This window comes from Ahaetulla prasina, chromosome 4 (assembly GCF_028640845.1).
Source record: "Ahaetulla prasina isolate Xishuangbanna chromosome 4, ASM2864084v1, whole genome shotgun sequence".
NCBI classification, from domain to species: domain Eukaryota; kingdom Metazoa; phylum Chordata; class Lepidosauria; order Squamata; family Colubridae; genus Ahaetulla; species Ahaetulla prasina.
In genome coordinates, this window is record NC_080542.1 from 76,402,890 (window position 1) to 76,417,659 (window position 14,770).

A 14,770-nucleotide genomic window follows, 5' to 3' on the forward strand; every position below is an offset into this window, starting at 1 on the left:
TGGTAATGAATCCCATCATAACAAAACCTTAAATACTGCCGATGAGTGGGAAGGATAGGAATATGCAAATATGCTTCAGTGATATCAATAGACATGAGGAAGTCGCCCTTCCTGATGCCGTCCAAAATAGATTGAAGAGACTGCATTTTGAACCGTTTATATATAATGTATAGGTTCAAACATTTTAGGTCCAGAATAGATCTCCACCCCCACCCCCAAGGATTTAGGGACTAAAAAAAATAGGGAATAAAACTCTTGCCCGAGTTGGCTATAAGCCACACAGGGCATAGAAACCTTCTTAAGTGACCAGCTGCTTCCTTCCATTGTCACTTGACTTGAGCCACTGGCAATTGGGGGTGACTCTGGTCTCTGAGGAGAATTAGAGTCCCCAGCCCTCTTTGATTTAGACAATGCCTTGGGCATTTTGCCAACAGACATACCTGTCAGCCTGCCCCAGATCAGTGTTTGAGAAAATAAAAACCCAACTTCATCATGTTGAAGAATTTGGTAATCTTTATCATACAAGTCTGGATGCGGTGAAAGCAAAGCTGGAACTGGAAGTAAATCAAATCCCCAGAGTCATATTCTCTCCTGAACCCTCCCCCTACTAGAGGTCATACAATAATAGTCCAATGTCTTCTTTCTCCTCAGCCACGTGTAGTTTCACTTCCGATATTTTCCCTCTGTCAATCTTCCGAATGGAATGTGGAATCAGCAGCTGCCGTTACATTCACGCGCCAACACAATTCAAACCTCTGGTTTTGAAAATGGCATTTCCCCTCTCCCCCACATACAATGTCAGCCGACGCTGGGAACAGTGAAAACCTCCCCCCTTTCTCCATAAAGCATGTAAGACAATCAGTAGAGCAAACTTTTAACAAGGTAATAAAATAGTCAGATAATCTAGTAGGAGAAATATACTAAATTAAAGCGGAGGCTGACATTCGGCCCTCCTTCGAAAGAAGGACATTAATCCTGGAAAAGAAAGAAAAGTTAGGGTTTATCAGGATATTTGTTATAAAATTGTGCCAGTTTTTTGGGGGCCTGCATATCTTCTTTGTTAACCCATTCAGCTTGTGATAGAGGGAAGTGTTTCCATGCTACCAGATATTGGATTTTATTTCTATGTTTTCTAGAGTCTAGAATTTCTTTAATTTCAAAATGTTCTTCCCCGTTGATGAGGATAGGTACAGGGGCCTTAGTAGGATTTGGTCTAAAGGGGGATGTGTGCTCAGGTTTGAGCAAACTAACGTGGAAAACTGGGTGAATTCTTTTGAGAGATTTAGGTAGTTCCAGTTGGACCGTTACCGGATTTATGATTTTCACGATGGGGAATGGGCCCACATATTTTGGTCCAAGTTTTTTAGATTTTTGAGTTGTTTGTAAATATTTAGTAGATAAGAAGACTTTATCTCCTACTTGGAACTTTTTCTCAGGAGGTCTCTTTTTATCTGCTTGTTTTTTGTGTGAGTGATGAGCATCATCAATAGGTTTTCGTGTAATCTTCCATGTACTTTGCAATTGTTGTATCCATTCAGCCAGGGACGGAATCAATGGTTTTTGTTCAGGGAGTTCGGGAATGGGGACAAATTCTTGACCAGAGGCAATTTTAAATGAGGTGAATCCAGTGCTGCTATGAACAGAATTATTGTAAGCCACTTCCGCAAATGGTATTAAATCTGCCCAATTATCTTGTTGATAGTTAATGTAACATCGTAAGTATTGTTCCAGTACTGAGTTTGAGCGTTCACAGCCGCCGTTAGTTTGAGGATGATGGGAGGAGCTTAAACCTTGGGTGGAGCCTATCAACCGCAAAAATTCTCTCCAAAACTTAGAAGTGAATTGCACCCCTCTGTCTGAGATTATTCGTTTAGGAACCCCATGGAGTCTGTAGATGTGTTGGACAAACAGTTTTGCCAACGTTTTTGAAGAAGGAATTTTGGAACATGGGATAAAGTGTACTTGTTTGGAGAACAGGTCAGTAACCACCCAGATTACTGTATTTCCTCCACTTTCAGGTAATTCCACTATGAAATCCATGGATGTTTCTTTCCATGGGGCTTCTGGACGGGCTACTGTTTGTAGCAACCCAGGAGGCTTCCCTGGTGGTCTTTTAGCTGATGCACGAACAGGACAGCTTGCTATATAGGATTCAATGTCTTTTTTAAGACCTGGCCACCAAAACTGTCTTTTCAGGAGGTGTAAGGTTTTGACGAATCCAAAATGGCCAGCCATTTTAGTATCATGACAACGTAGAAGTATGACTTCTCTCAGAGATGCAGGCACGTATAACTTTGCTCCTACCCAAGCTAGTCCATCGCGAAGAGTGTACTCGTGCGAATGGGCTAAGAACCAGTCATCTTTGTTTAAGGCTTCCTTGAGTGAATTGGTGAGGTCGTCTGGTAACATCGGATCGGTATGAGCTTGGGTACGAGTAATCGCTGGGGCTGCTAACTGTTGCACTGGGAGTATAGGTCATGCTACTTCCTTGCGAATACTGTTGTACTGAGGTAAACGTAAAGGGCGTCCGCGAGGAAGTTCTTTCCCCCAGGAATGTAGCGCAAAGCAAAATTAAAGCGGTTAAAGTATTGGGTCCATCGAGCTTGTTTTGGTGATAGCTTTCTGGGAGTTTTCAGGGCTTCTAAGTTTTTATGATCAGTCCATACTTCAAAAGGGTGTTTGGCCCCCTCTAAGAATTGTCTCCATGTTTGAAGAGCCCAGTGCACTGCAAAAGCCTCCTTTTCCCAGATGGCCCATCTCTGTTCTGTTTCAGTGAGTTTACGAGATGTGTAAGCACATGGTTGTAGCTCACCTTTAGCATTGGTTTGGAGTAAAACTGCTCCGACTGCTATGTCACTAGCATCAGCTTGAACCACGAATGGGGCTTCCATGTCAGGGTGCTTGAGGACAGGCTCGGCGGCGAACAATCGCTTCAACTTCTCAAAAGCGGCCTGACACTCCATTGACCACTCCAGTGGTAAGGATGGTTTGGGTTTAGTATTTCCTCTTGTTTTGAGGAGATTGGTGATTGGCAGGGCAATGTCAGCAAAAGAGGGAATGAATTGGCGATAAAAATTAGCAAATCCCAGAAAGCTCTGTAATTGTTTGCGGGTGCGAGGAGATGCCCACTCTAGTACTGCTCGGACTTTGGCAGGGTCCATCTCCAAACCATGAGAGGAAATACGGTATCCCAGATAGTCGATTTTTGATTGGTGGAATTCACATTTTGACAATTTTGCATAAAGTTCAGCGGCCAACAATTTTTTAAGTACTGCTCTTACTAGCTTCACATGCTCCTCCATGGTTTCAGTGTAGATAAGTATGTCATTAAGATAAACAAGAACCCCTTTAAACAAGTGTTCATGGAAAACCTCATTTATTAGTTGCATGAAAACTGCTGGGGCCCCTTGCAACCCAAATGGTAAGACTCGGAATTGAAAGCAACCAAGGGGACAATTGAACGCCGTTTTCCATTCATCCCCTTCCTTTATGCGTACTCTGTAATACGCTTCTCGTCAGTCCAGTTTAGTAAAGAACTTTCCGTTGGCCAAGTGGGCGAGCATGTCTTTCATAAGAGGCATGGGGTATACATTTTCCACGCACACACAGTTCAGATTTCTATAGTCAACTATCAAGCGAAAGGTGCCATCTTTCTTTTCCCGGAACATGACTGAGGCTGCAACCCGAGGCCTAGCCGGTTGAATGAATCCTCGTTCTAAATTTTTATCTATGAAGTTCCGTAATTCCCCTAATTCTTTTTGGGTCATGGGGTAAGATTTCAGTTTCGGGAGTTTCACTCCTGGTAGAATGTCTATTGCACAGTCTGTTGGCCTATGGGGAGGCAGTACGTCAGAGGCCTTTTCACTAAAAACCTCTCGTAGGTCCCAGTACTCTTTAGGAATTTTTTTCTCCCCCTCTAGGCGCTCAACCATCGCCCCTAGTTTCTCAGGGCAATCAGGATCAGGGGTTTTTTAAATTATGTTCTTCTTCTTTAGTGCCTTTGTGCGGAGTCGCACCATCCCTGTTCTCCAGTTTATTTTAGGGTTCCATTTTCGGAGCCATGAGAGACCCAGCACGAGAGGTTGGTCCATCCCTGGAGCAACTATGAAGTTTATGATTTCTTTATGGTCATCTACGGTCATCTCTATGGGCTCTGTCACAAAGTGGGCTGGGCCTCCCCCCGCTATCGATCCCTCTAGTTGGCAGAAGGCTATGGGCCTGCTTAATGTTTTTAGTCTCAGTTCCATTCTCTCCACCACCTCGGGGCTTAAGATACATCGGGTACACCCAGAGTCTAAGAGGGCTAGCATTTCCCCTTGCATTCCTGAGGATGGGATATGCAGTTGTACAGGAATGGTAAGGGGCCCCCCTTTCCAACTCACCAAGAGGTCCTTATCCAATTCCGAAGATGGCTCGGTGTCATCTGACCCGGTCGGAGTCCCAACTTCCTTCTCGATGGGAGGAGCGTACTTTGCGTCATCTGTTCCCCTCTTTGCGACCTCTCGCGATTTTGGTTCCACCTGCGCCGTTGGTTTTTTGCCACTAGGGGTCGCCTTCGGCGGCAGCTTTGCCCAACAATCAGCGGCTCAGTGGCCTTCTTTTCCACATCTGAAACAGCCTGTGGGTTTCTTCTTCCCACTCTCCACTGCAACAGAATCCTTGGTTGGTTCCCTCTGGAATTGAGGTTGAGTTTGCCTCCAACTACGATCGCTTCGCAGGCGGTCCTTGGCTAGGTCTATCTCCATTTCTGCTGCCAGGGTGTACCAGCCATGCAGGGTAGTCGGGGATGCTCGGGCTCTACATAATTTATATAATTCTCCGTTTAGGCCGTCTTTATATAAGTCCAAAAGAGCCACTTCCGACCACCCTCTCATAAGAGGTACCAGATCACTGAACTCTTGGTTGTAGTCGGTCACTGGTCTCCTCCCTTGTCTGATGGACCTCATGAGAATCTTGGCCTTTTGTTCTGCCAAGGGGTCCTCAAATCTCATTCTTAGGGCGGTCATAAAATGATGGTAGTTCCTTAGGAGAGGGGAATCCTCTTGATACAAAGTCACGTACCAGGAAGCCGCCCTACCGCTCAAGACTTGAGTCATGCTTCTTACTCTAGAGGCTTCTGACAGATAATCTTCCCCCCATTCTTGCATGTGGCTATCCACCATAGCCTGGAATAAGCCTAATTCTTTGGGGTCCCCATCAAACTTTCTGGGAATTGGTGGAATTTTAGGTTTTTTTCTTCTGCGAGGCAACATTTGTGGAGTGGGGACCCCCTGACCCGTGGCCATATCTGCAGCTCCTGGAGAACGCAGCTCAGGCTCTCGGTCCTCCTGAAGCTCTCTGGTGTATGCTACATCACCGGTGGCCATTGAAATTTCTGTTTCCACCTCTTCCCTCTCCCCCCAGGGCGTTTGGGTGGGGTTTTCATACCTTTCACGATATCTCTGTCGCTCTTTCGCCTCACGATACAGTCTCACAGCTTCTGCAATCTGTAACTGATCTTTGATTTGCTGCTCTTGTTGCCAAGCAGAGAGTTTTCTTTGTTGTTTACGTCTAGTAACTCCAGATTGTGGTTCCCCTGGGTCTGGAAAACTTTTAAAATCCAGTTTGGCCTTCTCCTGTTTTTCCTCTAGTTGTAATTTCTCCAGCCACTCTGCAGAAATTCCTGAATATGTGGGAGGGCCCGACGTGGCTGCCAAAGCTGCTTCTGACTCCTCCAGCTCATCTTCTGAGGTTGGCTTTTTTCCCAGAAAATATTTTTTATCAGCTTGTTTGCAATGGTCCTGGGATGAGATGTCTGCCAGCTGTTCCTCATCAGGTTCGTATTCGTGCTCTGACATCGTTATGGGAAAAAAAAAAAATCAGTCCCCTCGGTTGTGATCCGGGATGACTGATTTTGGGTGAGTTCCAGCTTAATGTCAGCCTGCCCCAGATCAGTGTTTGAGAAAATAAAAAACCCAACTTCATCATGTTGAAGAATTTGGTAATCTTTATCATACAAGTCTGGATGCGGTGAAAGCAAAGCTGGAACTGGAAGTAAATCAAATCCCCAGAGTCATATTCTCTCCTGAACCCTCCCCCTACTAGAGGTCATACAATAATAGTCCAATGTCTTCTTTCTCCTCAGCCACGTGTAGTTTCACTTCCGATATTTTCCCTCTGTCAATCTTCCGAATGGAATGTGGAATCAGCAGCTGCCGTTACATTCACGCGCCAACACAATTCAAACCTCTGGTTTTGAAAATGGCATTTCCCCTCTCCCCCACATACAATGTCAGCCGACGCTGGGAACAGTGAAAACCTCCCCCCCTTCTCCATAAAGCATGTAAGACAATCAGTAGAGCAAACTTTTAACAAGGTAATAAAATAGTCAGATAATCTAGTAGGAGAAATACACTAAATTAAAGCGGAGGCTGACAATACCGTTGTATAAATGTGTTAATCAGTGTAGGCAGGGCCGTCGGATTCAGTAAGGCTTAACTCACAGTTGCTCTTTGGGAAGCACAAGTCTTCTAATAATGCCGGCTAGAACAGCGCCAAGCCAGTAATGGCATTTGAAATAGAAATTAGGAGGGAGCAGTCAATTAGCCACAGCCGTGAATAAACAATAGTGCTCGCTAGAAATTAAATCCCTGGTCTGCGGTTAGGTCAGAGTGCAAGGCTCCTATATCAATGATGCGCCACGGGAATTAAAAAGAGCGCAAATTCAAATGGGTGGTTAAGCTGTCAAAACGGCAATGTTCAAAATGGCGGCAGCAGTACAGAGAGCATGAAACTCCACTCAGCGTTAAATAACTGCTGCTGTGTCTGCTCCCTCCGATATGTGGGAAGTGGACTCAGGGTTATGGCCACGGATGCAGGCAGGCCAAAAGAGAGCACAAGGCTCTAGTTGTAAAAGAAAGTGTCAGATGGGAACTGTCTCTTCTCTGAAAAATGGCCGCTTGACAAGCCCTTGCAATAATCGCCAAAAGGCTAATATCCCATTCCCCGCTGGTCTCGGGAGCGTGGAGCTCCACTATCTGACTCTCAGTGCCTTCGGGAGCACTTGACTCCATTGAGGGATCCTGGATCGCTTGCTAATCAACGGGACACTAAATGAGCTCTAAAGTAGCTTAGTAGCAGCTGAGAAGCCCCTGTCAATGGCCAGAGCCGAAGCTCTAACCTACGGGGACTTCAAATCCAACTATGAAAGGTTTTTGTTAAACTCACAAATCCAAAAAGTTGAAAGTCTAGAAATCAATCAGGAAAAAAATAATATAAAGAGAATAGCAAGTCCAGGAATGGAGGAGAAACTCTCAATCCATCTGTCCAGTCTGATGGACTGAGTCAAAAGCTGAGTCCCCTAGCAACATAGGCGGGACTTAACAACTTCGTCAGACTCAGTCCATCAATCTGAACAGATGAGTACAACCCATTCCTGGCTGCTGTCTTCACCAATACGGAGAACACTGGTTTTAAAGAGGGCAACGGGTGCCTTGAGTATCTGATATTGGGAAGGGGGAGCTATAGAGATAAGCTTGTGAATCTCAAGTGCATTCGATGCTGCTGCCTTATTAAGTAATTAAGTAATTCTACTGGATGATTTTCTGCATATGGAAAAAAGAAGAAAATCTGTTTCTTCAAATCAGGTTCCAAACAATCTTGAGATAGGGGAGTTTCTAAATATAAATTTTTGTCAGCTAAAAAGCTTGACAAAACCAATTCTACTTCACACCCACTTCACATTCCGAATGGCATAAATTATGTCTTTGGAAATGGCAAGAATTTCATCACTTCTATTTCCCACTCTCACTTCTGGTTAGCATTGATTTAATACATAATTTCATAATGCCTCATTAAGAATAAATAAATCTATAAATAGAGCCCGTAGGCAAAACAGCTGAAAATACGACCTACTCAGAAAGTAAGCCCTAGCTTGATTTTTACATTTTTACATGTGCACCCAATATAAGCCCTTCCCCCAAAAGAAACCGTAATTAAGACCCCGCCCACTCTAGGGTGCACAGATAAAAATTAACAGAGTTTGTTGTAGAAATTAAATCCAGAAAGCACACACAGGAAAACTGATTCAGCGGGATTCATTAACTTCTTTATGTAGATAATACATGAAGTAAATTTACAATACCAATAGCAGATATCTTCCAATGTAGCAGTTACAAGCAAAACACAAGCAAAGTACAGTAGACAGACAAGTTTCAGAGCTCAGAGCTTAACACAGAACCACACCCAGGCTCTTTTCAGTTTCAGTTTCAATTCACCAATCAGCTTCCATTGGCTGATTTAGTTGCTATACCTATTCATTGGCTGATTTCGTTATCATGTCTCCATTCAGTCCCCATTGGCTGATCTATTCCAAACTATGAATATTCATACTCTGACAAAAATTAAGCTAGGGTAGAGATGGGTGAGTGTGTGGAGCTGCCCTACTACTTACCTTCGGAAAGTTGCAGCCAGGCCTCATACACCTTGGCCCATTTCTTCTTCTGCAGTTGGCAAGGCTTTCCTGAAGGCCTCTGTAACCGATAACAGAGCTCTGGATCAATCCAGAGTTCTGTTATCGGCTGCAGAGGCCTTCAGAAAAGCCTTGCTGGCCTTGCCGGATGAAGAAGTTCCTGAAGACCTCTGATAGCGAAAAAGAGGCTGGGGGCAATATGCGCAAGTAAAGTGAGTCAGTACATGACATCCCCCATTCCTAAAAATAAGACCTGGTGCCTTTTTAGCGGAAAAAAAATAAAACAGGGTCTTATTTTGGGGAAAACACGGTAATAGAAAACAAAGATCCTCTGGAGTCAGATTCTCCTGTCATAACTTTCCTTCCTTCCCCTGATGAATACATATTTACATCCATGGGCACATATTCACACACACTAAGTTATGCTTGCAGACACATATTCTGGTCTCAAATATATAAGGATATTAATATCCCATCCTTGGGATTCAAATAAACAGCTTCCTACAGTTACTTGAATTACTGGAGGAGGTTAAAAAGTATCTTCCTTTCAAATCTAATGAACAATGTATTAGCAATGCCAGAACAGTGGTATTTTTTCTGTTGTGCAATTAATAGCTAATTAGCTGGATTATGAAGAAGAGTGGGAGATTCCATAAGTCATAGATAGAGAGAAACGACATGCACTGCCCATATGTGACCTTTCAGATCCATGGAGAAAAATCAAACTGAAAAGGTTTTTGATCTACCATACTGCCTTCATTAGCAAGATGTCCAGTGAACATTGTGAAAATAGGAAGTAATTCATCTTTTCAAGATTTTGGCAACATTGTTGTGAAAAAGGAAATGTGCCAGCCAGATGTAATGCTTGGAGCTGCCTGTAATTTCACTCATACAACATTCAATCTTTTATTGTTTTAGTGCTTAATATTTTAAAAAGTATCATCACATTAGAGCAATTCATAAAAAGTGAGCTTAGGGTTAGAATAGAATAGAATAGAATTTTTATTGGCCAAGTATGATTGGACACACAAGGAATTTGTCTTGGTGCATTTGCTCTTGGTGTACATATAAGAAAAGATACCTTCATCAAGGTACAACACTTACAACACTTAATGATAGTCATAGGGTAAAAATTTAACACTTAATGATACAACACTTAATGATAGTCATAGGCTACAATTAACCAATCAGGAAGCAATATCAGTATAAATCGTAAGGATACAAGCAACAAAGTTACAGTCATAAGTGTTAGGAGATGGGTGATGGGAACAATGAGAAGATTAATAGTGCAGATTTAGTAAATAGTTTGACAGTGTTGCGGGAATTATTTGTTTAGCAGAGTGATGGCGTTTGGGGAAAAAACTGTTCTTGTATCTAGTTGTTCTGGTGTGCAGTGCTCTATAGTGTCGTTTTGAGGGTAGGAGTTGAAACAGTTTATGTCCAGGATGTGAAGGGTCTGTAAATATTTTCACAGCCCTCTTTTTGACTCCTGCAGTATACAGATCCTCAATGGAAGGCAGGTTGGTAGCAATTGTTTTTTCTGCAGTTCTAATTATCCTCTGAAGTCTGTGTCTGTCTTGTTGGATTGCAGAACCAAAATAGACAGTTATAGAGGTGCCGATGACAGACTCAATAATTCCTCTGTAGAACTGGATCAGCAGCTCCTTGGGCAGTGTTAGGGTTAGTGCTACCTTAGATCTGATAGATTTTAAACAATGATATAGAAGAAAAATGAACTGTATGAACATAAATAAAGGAAAATTATTATGGAAATATGGAAACAATTATAAACTTATTTACAGTATATATTCTGAACCTATGATTAACCTGCTAAGAACAGAACCTGATTTACTGTAAAATGTCAAGCAAAGAGCACAAAATTGGATAAATTAAAGAATGCAATTAGAATGCCAGCATTATATATTTTTAAATTTCTTACCACATTGAAAAAGCTTTTATTGAGGTTTGGTGTTTACATTCCATTCCATTCCAAGTAGCATATAGAGCTATTCCCCCCATCAATCAAGAATTAACTTAAGAAATAAATTTGTAATGCAATTTGGCAATTTGCCTATGAAGGTGGCGAAGCCAATGTTTTCTGGAGTTATTCACAAAACTACCTAGCAAACAGATTTGTAGCACATTCATACTTAAAGTGATTTAAACAGTCTTATCTTGGAGAAGAGACTCATCTGTTTGATACATACATTGCAACGAATGTCCAGTCATTATTCATTAAAGACTTTCACTATCTCCATTGTGCTTTAACTGATCTATTTTTACCAAGAAATTTGTTTCTAATTTGTTGAGTAGAATCAATACAAAATAAGTGTACCTACTTTCCATTAAAACTCAGGAAGTTAATTTAACAATGATTTCAGCAGGTAAAATTGCTACAGAATTGCATGAAACCAAAGATGAAAATCTCCTAGAAGGCATATGGGTCAACATAAAAGAAAAGAAGAAGAATGACATGACCATAGGTGTATACTATAGGCCACCCAATCAAGCAGAAAATTCTTTTTTTTTTTTTTGCCAACCAACTAACAACTAACAAACGTATGTAGGAAACACACTGCACTAGTAATAGGGGACTTCAATTACCCTGATAACAATTGGAAAACTAATTCTGCACCAAGTGAAAAATCAAATAGGTTCCTAACCAACCTAGCTAACAAAAGGTAGCGGAGGGAACTAGCCATAGTGCACTTAATATTTACAAGCAGAGAAGAAGTGATAGAGGGAGTTGAAACAGCAGAAACCTTGGGTGAGAGTGACCATGTCATACTAGAATTCAACATAACAGAAACACAAGCAATAGAACATAATGATACCAGAGTCTTAGATTTTAAAAGAGCTGATTTTAATAAACTCAGAGAGAACTTGGGAAAGATTCCTTGGATGAAAATCCGAAAGGGGAAAACAACTTAAGAAGCTTGGGAAACTATGGAAAATAGGATCATAAAAGCCCGGACCAGCACAGTACCGCTGAGAAAGAAAAACAAGAAATCAAGAAGAAACCAGCATGGCTGCACAAAACTCTGTCTGACAAATTGAAAGACAAAAAGGACAAGTACAAAAAATGGAAAGAGGAACACGTAACTAAGGCAGGATATCAGCAGATAGCCAGAATCTGCAAAGACAAAGTCAGAAAAGCAAAGGCTCAGAATGAACAAAGACTTGCAACAAAAGTCAAAGATAACAAAAAAAGTTTCTTCCAACATATAAATAACAAAAAAGAAAGAAAGAAACAAGGAAACGGTCCACTAAAGAGAAAAGACAGCAAGGAATTAACAAGCAACAAAGAGAAAGCAGAGCTGCTTGACTCATTCTTTGCATTGGACTTCACAAAAAAGAAATTATAGCCCAATCTACCAGAAACATAACTGTAAAAAACAAACTGGAAATAAAAGTTTAAATAAGCAAAAAAATATAGTAAGAGAACACCTATCTGATCTTGATGAATACAAATCACCAGCATCTGATGGATTATATTTCAGAGTTCTGAAGGAAATGGCAGATGTCATCTCAGAACCACTGCACCACATCTTTCAAAAAACCTGGAACACCGGGGAACGACCAGAGGACTGAAAAAGATCTGATGTGGTTCCCATCGTCAAAAAAGGGGAAAAAACAGACCCAGGAAACTATAGACCAGTCAGCCTAACATCAATACCCGGGAAGATACTGGAAAAGATAATTTTAAAAATCTGCCAACAGCTAGAAATGAGTAAAGTAATAATTAGCAGCCAGCATGGGTTTGTTAAAAACAGATCGTACCAACCAATCTTATTTCATTCTTCAAGACAGTGACTAAATTATTAGACCAGCGAAATACTGTGGACATAATATACTTAGATTTCAGCAAGGCATTCAACAAAGTAAACTACAACCTACTTCTTCATAAGCTAGAAAAAAATGGGATAGATAGCTTCACTACCAGATGAATTTGCAACTGGCTAACAAACCGTACTCAACGAGTAGTCCTTAATGGGTCTAAGTCTACATGGACAGAAGTAAACAGTGAGGTGTCACAAAGTTCCATCTTAGGCCCAGTACTCTTCAATATCTCGATAAACAACTTAGATGAGGGAATAGAAGGGGAACTTACCAAATTTGCAGATGATAGTAAGCTGGCAGGAATAGCTAACACCCTAGAAGATAAACTCAAGATCCAGATGGATCTTGACAGGCTTGAACACTGGGCCCTATCTAACAAAATGAAATTCAATGTAGAGAAAAGTAAACTCCTACACTTAGAAAAACCAAAAGTACACATATAAACTGGGTGAAACCAGGCTTAATAGCAATTACTGTGAAAGGGATCTTGGAGTCTCAGTGGACAACCAGCTAAATATGAGACAGCGGTGTGCAGGGGCAGCCAAAAAGCCAATGCAATCCTAAATTGCATTAATAGAGGGATACAATCAAAATAAAGTGAGATACTAATACCACTCTATAAAAGGCCTAGTAGCTTCCAGGATAGCTGTCACGCTTATGCAGTGCAAGGGATTGGAGGCTCTGCTTCTACTACCTGACCTTCGGACCTTTCGCCATGAACTTAAGACTTATTTATTCCGTCTTGCTGGACTGGCTTGATTTTTAAAATCTTTAGATAATTTTATGGGTTTGTAATCTTTATTAATTTTAAAGGGTTGATCGTGTTTTAATATTCGGCCAAATTGAATAAGTTTTTAATGTTTGTTTTTAATATTGTATGTGTTTAATATTGTATTGTTTAATATTGTTGTATTTTATGCTGAGTCCTTCGGGAGAAGGGCGGTATACAAATTAAATTATTATTATTATTATTATTATTATTATTATTATTATTATTATTATTATTATTATTATTATTATTATTATTATTTTGCCCAATTTTTCACATCTGGAAGCCGGTAACAGTAAAGCTGAACCTTGAAGAGGACAGTTATTGAAGGGGGGATAGCTCAGAAGTGGCGGGGAGAAGGGCAATCCCCCATCATGGAGTGTGGAACACCCCCCCCCCCCCGAATCCATCATGAAAGAGACTGGCTGCCAAAGCCAGGTCCAGAGACGTGACGGCCTGAACGTATAATGAGGAAGCGGATCAGTGAAAAGCAACAAGAAGCATAGACGAAAGGAGTTTTATAAGAGGTGAAATATCTGAACTCTTTCAGTGAAATTGTGGAGATGGCAGACGAGGAATAGAGTGAGTCTTCAAAGAGTAAAAAGCTGTGCCTTAGCAGTGGGAACAAAAGGAAGACAGAGTGAGAGTGAAAGTATCAAATGAACAGTGTTGAGAGGGATTGGATTGCTGAGAAAATCAAATGGAAAGTTAGACCTGAGACTGAGATTGTGTGAAGTGTTGAAGGTGTGCAGAGGTGGCAAACGGATTGGAGAAAGTAAAAAAGAAAGAATCACATTTGGAGATAGAGACAGAGGAAGTGTAGCAAAGGGACAATGACTGGGCAAATTGGAGGAAGCCGCCATTTTCAAGTTTGGAAAACAGGGTAAAAAAAAAAAAAGGAGGAAGATCTATAGACTGGAAGGAACTTGATATTTATGACTCAATATAAAAATATATAATAATATTAATACTTAATATAGTTATATATTTCTGTTATCTTTTAGTGATTTATTTTTCTTTTTTCTTTTTAATACTTATTGGCTCTTCTCATCTTTTCTTTTCTTTTAATTGTTTATTAAGTTATATTCTCCAATAATAGGAAATATATTAGTTTTTCTCTTATTATTATAAATTTGAAAATAATTGTGGGCTGAGAGTTCCGATTAAGTAAACATTAATAATTAATAGCAAACACAGATTGCTGTTATATATAATTAAGTGGATACAGAAAATTGATTGTTATAATCAGTTGGATTAAGGTGATTAACTATCTATGTTGTAATTGTATTTGTATTATAATAAGTTTAAGATGGAAGACTAGAGATAGAAAGAGATACAGGCATAGAATGGAGTAGTGGAGTAGTAAATTAGACATATATGGTGTTGTGGAATAGTCTCCTTCAAAAAATTAAAATGTCAAATACAACTGCTGTCACAAAAAACAGTAAAAAAGACAATCCAGAAATTAATAACAGATTTATTAATTTTTATTTATTTATTTATTTTGTCACAACAGTATACACAAACAAATGTCATAGATAAAACAGCATATCTTGAAGAATATATATATATATATATATATAATTAAAATTATGCATCAACTATATTAATTGGATATAATGAAGGGAACAATAAGACAGGAACGGTAGGCACATTTGTGCTCTTATGCACGCCCCTTATAGTCCTCTCAGGAATGGGGTGAGGTCAATAGT

The 14,770-nt window shown here is 40.5% G+C and overlaps 1 protein-coding gene across 13 annotated transcripts in view; it reads right to left on the bottom strand.

Annotated features, from left to right (window-relative positions):
* The window catches only part of ITGA9 (integrin subunit alpha 9), a 762,385-nt gene that overhangs the window by 126,119 nt on the left and 621,496 nt on the right, over nucleotides 1–14,770 (bottom strand). Inside the window, exon 26 of one of the 13 annotated variants that reach the window (XM_058183153.1) lies at nucleotides 8,164–10,147. The exons of 11 other annotated variants lie outside the window; for them this stretch is intronic. In XM_058183153.1, coding sequence (XP_058039136.1) covers nucleotides 10,142–10,147 — 6 coding nt within the window. In that variant the 3' untranslated portion in view covers nucleotides 8,164–10,141. Of the gene's footprint in view, nucleotides 1–8,163; nucleotides 10,148–14,770 lie in introns of those variants that run through there. One more of the 13 variants, XM_058183152.1, reaches the window with a different exon arrangement.